Here is a 7,686-nt window from a genome sequence, read left to right as displayed (position 1 = left end):
TGTTAATGGTTGCATGTTGGGTAATTACTTGGTAGATGTCGAGATGTCGAAATGAGAATGTGCGAATGACAAAGAAAAAAAAGCAAAAAAATAATGCGCAGTGGTGAATTAGTAAGCAGCGAAAGTTCTGGAAGAATTGGAGGGTGCAGTGACTGCGTTTATCGCAATCGAAGAATTCCTCAAGCGTGGCCCCAAAACCGTTCGAATGTGCCTTTGAGATTTGATTCTCCGCAGTACGAGTTAGGGTGCGCATAGGGTGACATTTTATACGTCATCAGAAAGCCAAGAGTTTGTACTCTTAGGAAATATGTATTAGATATGGTATCTTTTATGCGCAATAGGTCACAAAAGATTCAGAAAGGAAAAAATACGTTTTGTGCGAACGGTTTTGGTAGCCACTGTATATGTTCGATTGGATTCAAATCAGGACTTTGGGATGGTCAGTCATCAATATAACACATACTGTTATCTTCCATATACTGTTTTGTAGACTTTGATCGGTGTTTTGGGTCGTTATCATGTTGAAAAATGGATGATTTCCAATCTAGGCCATAGTACCCAAGCGTGTCTTTAAGACTTGTGCCAAGGATTTCTTGGTACACCTCTGAATTCATGGTGCCATCATATATCTGACATGCATACCCGGGTCCCTCACTGGTTATACAGCCCCACAACATGATACCACCACCACCATGCTTCACTGTAACTTCAATGTGATGAGGCTGAAAACGGTCTCCTTTACGCTTTCAGTAGTACAGTGACTCCCAAAACTGTCCCAATGTTTTGTAATTTTGTCTTTTACCGTCAATTGTGCGATTACTGATTGCGTAAAGTATGCCTTGTTGTACCTCATTTGAAAGCTGTGGCGGGGTAGATGTACGTGGTACAGACTGCTTCTCAAGTTATGTAGCACAGACGGAGATAATAAATGTAAAAAATGACCGGTGCATTGGGACAGTTTTGGGAGCATATTGAAAAAATCACAATTTCTTTATTTATTATTATTAATAGTTTGACCAACGTCCTTTGTTCTAAATATACTTACGTATACGTTGTGGCATACTTCCTGTAACTTTTTATCACTCTTCCGGCATCATAAGCTCGTATCAAACTTGATTAGACGTTCATAAAGCCCATTCATGCATTTTGGTACAGTTTCATAGTAATTAAGCCTCCTTTTCATCAATGATCACATGTTTTTCGTAGTCTTTAAATCTGGAGATTGTTCAGGCCATTGTAAAACATTATAAAGTCGTTTTTGAAGGTACTACTTTACTACTTTCGGAGTATGCTTAGGGTCGTTGTCATGCTGGCAAATCACCTGATGACGTTGGAAGCCTACTTTATCGACACCTTATTCTATCGTACGCTCCAACTTACCTTCAAAGGTCTCTTTGTGCATTGCTTTGTCCATATTACCATTGGTTTTGCACATCCAACCGACTCCAGCATAGGTAATGGCATTCCACAGCATGATATTGCATCCATCGTGTTTAATAGCAATCTTCACGTGATGGCGTTTGAGGCTTTCCCCTGATCGAATCCAAGCCTAGGTGTGTCCATCCAAATTAAATCTATTTATTTTTGTCTCGTCTGGTCAAATAACGCGTTCCTAGTCATCTACTGTCGAGTTACTGTGAGCAATACACCAAGAAAGTTTGTTGCGGATATTCTTTGCACTGAGTAATGGCTTCTTTGGCTTCTCAATCGCGCCTAAGACTGACTTTCGAAGGACTTTATGAACTCTTTCAACACCTACGTTCTTTCCAATATCGTTTTCAAGACATTTGGTAACCTTCACAGCACTCGGAACACAATTTTTGGTGAGCTGGCGTACATAGTAATGTTCATCAGCTGCAGACAATACCTTAGATCGACCCCCGTTCGGCCTCATAACACTAGAGCAATGGGTTTTTCGGAGCCTTCTAATCGTACTCTTACCTAAACCCGTCAATTCTTCCATCTCCCGAACTGACTTATCTTGTTTAAGGAAAGTAATAGCTTGAAATACCATATCTCCTGGGACTTGTTTCACGTTGAGATTTAATGAGCGAGTTATAGCCGAGTAGGAGTTTAAAATTTCCTCAGATGTTAATTAGGACATCGGATACGTTTGCGGCGCTAATACATTCAGTTTGGTGATTGTATGCAAGTTGTTGATGGATATTTTGTAGATATTCTGATTTTTTCAATATGCTCCCAAAACTGTCCCAATGCACCGGTCATTTTTTACATTTATTATCTCCGTCTGTGCTACATAACTTGAGAAGCAGTCTGTACCACGTACATCTACCCCGCCACAGCTTTCAAATGAGGTACAACAAGGCATACTTTACGCAATCAGTAATCGCACAATTGACGGTAAAAGACAAAATTACAAAACATTGGGACAGTTTTGGGAGTCACTGTATAAGTTCTATTGCTAATTTTTGAGCTGTTCTGTCAAAATATGTTGATGTTAATCTGGATAATGGCTTTCTTCGTTCTTCAGGAAAATTTTGTACTCTTCTGTAAGCTGTATATTTATTTTTGAGTTCTGGTTTTAGTAGTGTATATACTCTTTCTTGTTGTGATATTTGAGGTTTTATAATATAAAAAGTACTAAGTCAATCAACAAATATAAAAATAAGTGAGACTCAAAGTAGATCGTCCTTTATTCAAGTTAAAAATATGAGGGTATTTATACTTTTCTAATCACGGCTAAATATTAATATTTACAGTATATGACTATTGATTATTAATCGATATTAGACAATGAGTTATTTATATGATTGGCATAGTTTAACATCTTCTTATCAAGAAGTAATTATTAATCCTGATCCAGGAACTTATTAGAATATTCTGGAGTGGATCGGGATTTTATTTGAAGTGGCGTAATACAATGTCCGATATTCCTAATTTGGAGGACCATTGTTCGTAGTAACTTACATTATTACTTTATTACATGTGTAAATACCACATCCCTCCCTGCCAGATTGGGACAATCGTTTATTTATGTACGATTTCTTTTGCTTCGTCTCAAGTCGTTAATATCTATGGCTTTTCTTTTATGTTTATTATGGGTCTTGTTTATATCTTTAGATAATTTATATTTATTATCCTGATTAACTTTGGTGTCTTTATCATAGAGTGATTTAAGTGACTCTGTAGCTTTATGTAAAATTCCCTTTTCATTATTATGCTTATGTATCAAAGGTTTATTTTTTACGGGATCTTTCTTGAATTTATTTTGTGGATGTAATCCCATTCGTTTCATATAGTTCTCAATAGTAGAGGTATGGGTGATTTTATCAGGCGTAAGCCATGAGTCTTCATCCTTACTATACCCTTTCCAACGTACTTTGAACTCTCTGTTATTACCTCTACCTCTATGATCTACAATTCCTTCGATCTCATAAACCTCTTCATTGTCCTCATTTATATTATGCAGATCAATTGGCTTTAATTCAGAAGGAGTATAGTCTCGAGACATTAGTAATCCCATTTCATCCTGAAGTACGTAGGATCCACCTCTGGTTTTACGAATCACTGTATATGGACCATCATACACAGGGTTTAGTGAACCAGTCATAGTAGGAACTTTAGCCATGACATGACTTCCTTCTTTGAAGTCATCAACTATTGTATTATGCTTTTCAAACTGCTTTTTCATGTTTTCAACATACTTGTCAGTTTTATCTTTAATGGCTGGGAAGACTACTTGATTCATATGATCAATTCTTTCCAACAATTCTTCGTATGAGAGCGGTACGGCTTTCTTTGGATCCTTTTTTCGGTAATCTTCAAATCCGTTCATTTTTCTCGCAAACATCAAAGAGAAAGGTGGAGTATTAAGCCTTTTAGATACTTTGTTATTTATAAATAACTGTACACTAGGTACATAAAAGTCCCAGTCTTGTCCTGTTCCTTGTACTGATTTAGCAATAGCAATCTTAGCAGTCTTAACCCATCTTTCCGCACTGCCATTTGCTTGCGGATGATAAGGTGAGATAAGTCTGTGATCTATGCCTGTACTTTCAGTTAACAATTTCATTGTGACATTTTTAAATTCGGTTCCGTTGTCTGATTGTAGAATACGCGGGTAACCAAAGTCACTAAAAACTTGGACAAGAGTGCCAGCAATAGTTTTGGCTTTCTTATTTGGTAAGCATCTTAGAATACAGAATCGTGTGCATATATCTAATAGCACCAATAAGTATTTATTGTCATTCGGAGTTGTGGGTAATTCAGCTAAATCCATCGACCAGTGATCACCAGGTAGGTATGAATATACTGGTCTTAGAGGATGATATCCTTTTCTGGTTATATTATGCTTTTGACAAGCAACACATGATTTAACAAGTTCGACTGCGTCGACTATCATGTTTTTCCAGTGCAATCCGTCATTATGTAATACTTTTACTATATTTTCAGCACCAAAGTGACCCATTAGATGAGCTCTTAGCATAAGTTGCTTTCTCTCATTTTTAGGAGGAGTCATATAATCACACTGCTTATATTGTGCAGGTTTTTTTACTGTAAATTTTTTATGTTTATTTGATCTTATAGCTCTTATCGCTGTATGTATAATGCCATTTTTAGTTCTAGTATCCTGTTCACTCCCCCTCAGCATTTGATCCGTAGGGAAAAGGCGAGATAAATGGTCAGGTAATATGTTATCCATACCAGGAAGATGAATTACCTTAAGTTGGTAATCAAGAATGATATCAAACCAATTCATCATCATGGTATTTGCATATTTTTGTGTATGAAGATAGGTCAGAGCTTTATGATCTGTATAAAGTGTAAAAGGATTTCCCCATAGAAATTTATGAAACTTTTTGAGTGCAAATACGATTGCCAGAAGTTCTCTCTTCGTGGTACTATAATTTCTCTCGGACTTGGAAAGAGAACGTGCCATGAAACCAATATATTTTATTGTGGTCTTTTTCTTTCCCTTATCCTTTAAAACATTATCGTTTTTAACTACATCTGTAGAATCAACATTAGATGTCAACTCCACATGTTCTTGATATAGTACAGCACCAATACCGTAATTTGAAGCATCAGTTGCGACAAAAAATGGCTGTCTGAGATCAGGTTGACTTAACACCACATTGGAAAGTAAAACTTTCTTTATTACCTCAAAATGAGTTTGATGCAAGGGTGTCCAATCCTTCTCAGTTATTATTTTGCTGTTACGAAGATGATCTAAAGGAGCAGTTAACATGGCTGCTTTAGGAATATGTTCGCGGAAATAGTTTACAACACCTAAGAATCGCTGAACATCCGTGCCACATGTAGGTCTAGGCCATTCTTCAATATTTGTTAGCTTACGAGTATCTAACGAAGATCCTTTAGCAGAGATACAAAAACCGAGTAAATAAACGCAGCTTTGTGCAAAATGACATTTATCGACGTTGAGAACGAGATTCACCCTAGTAAGCGCTTCTATAGCAGCTTTTACATGTACAGCATGCTCTTCCATATTTTTCGACATTATAACAATATCGTCAATGAAAGTTCGTACAAAGGGCATGTCTTTAAATATCTGCGTCATTACTCTTTGGAATACGTTTGATAGGAACTTTATTCCAAAAGGAGCACCAACAAACATATACTGCTGACCGTTATATGTAAATGCGGTCTTAGGCTGGTCTTCATCATGAATCTTAAAACGATGAAATGCAGCAGTCAAATCCAAAGTAGTAAAGATTGAGGATCCAGATAATTCATGAAAAATATCCGTTATGAGAGGTATAGGAAACTTATCGTCTGGTAATAGAGCATTTATGTGTCGAGGATCTAGACATGGTCTTTTGCCAGTTTTATTTCCATTTGCATCCTTTTTATCAGCTAAGGTTAATGGAGAATTCCAGGCCGTATTTACAGGAGCTTTTGTGATGGTACCATTGTCTAACCATTTATTGATGGCTTCATCCAAGACAGGTTTCAATTTATATGCTATGGGATATTGCTTATGATTTACAATTTTTCCTTTTTCCGTGGGTAAGTGGATTATGGATTCAGGTACTGTGCAGAATGCATCTTTGGGTATGTTCATATTTTCTGCAAGTAAAGGATGAATTTTTTCTATGAACTGGGATCGTTCAAGTTCAGTGCCAGCAGGAGAGTTGTTGGGTTTAACAGTGTCATCAATTGAATCATCAAAGATGACTTCATTATCATCCCAATTATGAGCGACTCCAGTGAGAGCAATACCCAAATGACTTAAAATATCAAGGCCGAGAATGACATTACATTTATCATCTTCATTAAAATCCATAATCTCAAATGAATGGTGGAAAGTCTTTCCATTATATTTCAATTCAAGTGGTTCAGTAATACCAATCCTTTTTACAACATTATCCTTTCCAGCTAAATTAATAAGACCAGTTTTATGATAGAATTTAACTTTATTTATTTCAATAAATTTTCTATTTATGACTGATATTTCTGCACCAGTGTCAATTAAACCAAGTGCTCTATTCGTCTGGATGATTATAGGAGTATATAAAGAAAAGGAATTGTGAGTCAACAAGTCATTTTTCTCTTGTTTTATTGCTCTTATGCACTTACCGAGTTGCATTTTATCCTCTAGTTCATCATCAGTACTAGATTTCTTGTTATTTGATTGTCTCTTGGCAAATTCATTCCATGCCTTAGTAGAGGGATGATCAAGTTTTTTAACGTTTTGCTTTCGTTTTTCTATCTTCCTTACTGTGCTCTTATTCTTTTGAGCAAAGAATTTCATGCACTTATGTCCCTTGAACCATGTATCTTTACAATATAGACACTTTTTGGAACTGGAGGAGTCAGAAGAGCTTGAAGAGGTGAAGTGACCATTAGAACTTTTTTGTTTCTTTATAAAGTCACCATTTGAGGACTCAGAATGACCTCTTTTTGCACCTTTAAAGCCATGGCGTTCACCTTTAGAGTGCTTGTATGGGGTAGAAGCAGCATAGGGCTGGTGCTTGTGTACTTCCAAGCCAGAAGCAAGTTTTTCAACTTCTCTGATAGAATTGATGTCTTGTAAGAAAGTAGCACCATAGTTGGATGACAATACCGTTCTTATGTGAAGGTTTAAATCATCATGAAGAGAGTTGATGTATATTCGTGCAAGCATGTTTGAATCCGAACACTGAGCGGTTTGAGCAAGGCGGTTGAAACGAGCAGTGAAATCAGACACCGTTTCATTGTTTCGTTGTTTGGATGAGAGTAGGCGTCCAAACATTTCAATTGCCTTGGCAGGGTTTTCAAAGTGCTTGCGTATAATGTCCTTGGCTTCTTCCCAAGAGTACGAAGGGCTGTGTGATTCGATTGTTTCTTGGTACCAATCTAAATTGGCTTCGCCAATGGACAAGGCCATGTAATCACGCCAGTGGACCAAGATGTTTACTTGATTGATCCTGAAAATGCGCTCAAAGGTCTTGAAAAATATTTCAACGGTGTTGAAATATTTCCAGTCATCAGGGTCAGAATCCTTCTTGTCCACCGAAAGATGCAGAATGGGAAGCTCAGAGCGGCTGATCTTGCTGTTATTGAAACTTGACCATTCGTCCTGTGCCGTATGTTCCTTATTGACAGCAGATCTAGGGTTCCCGGCGTGAGACAACATAGGCTTATGCATCCTATTTTTCTTGCATTCATTGTATAGCTCAACTATACCGTTATATCGATATTTAGCCTGTTGAACTACCTCTCTTC

General features: G+C 37.1%; 2 protein-coding genes across 2 annotated transcripts; both read right to left on the bottom strand.

Moving 5' to 3' along the window:
- Nucleotides 1-1,612: 1,612 nt before the first annotated feature.
- RO3G_01209 (uncharacterized protein) lies at nt 1,613-2,329 on the bottom strand (the record flags this gene model as incomplete). Its single annotated transcript, XM_067655800.1, has 2 exons — nt 1,613-1,980; nt 2,281-2,329. The coding sequence occupies 2 exons, from the start codon at nt 2,327-2,329 to the stop codon at nt 1,613-1,615; spliced, it is 417 nt and encodes a 138-aa protein (XP_067511901.1).
- Nucleotides 2,330-2,992: 663 nt separating this feature from the next.
- RO3G_01208 (uncharacterized protein) lies at nt 2,993-7,609 on the bottom strand (the record flags this gene model as incomplete). The annotated part of the gene is made up of 2 exons (XM_067655799.1): nt 2,993-6,393; nt 6,559-7,609. The coding sequence occupies 2 exons, from the start codon at nt 7,607-7,609 to the stop codon at nt 2,993-2,995; spliced, it is 4,452 nt and encodes a 1,483-aa protein (XP_067511900.1).
- Nucleotides 7,610-7,686: the final 77 nt, after the last annotated feature.

This window comes from Rhizopus delemar, genomic scaffold (genome assembly GCF_000149305.1).
Source record: "Rhizopus delemar RA 99-880 supercont3.1 genomic scaffold, whole genome shotgun sequence".
Taxonomy (NCBI): domain Eukaryota; kingdom Fungi; phylum Mucoromycota; class Mucoromycetes; order Mucorales; family Rhizopodaceae; genus Rhizopus; species Rhizopus delemar.
This window is presented reverse-complemented; position numbering and strand designations above follow the sequence as displayed.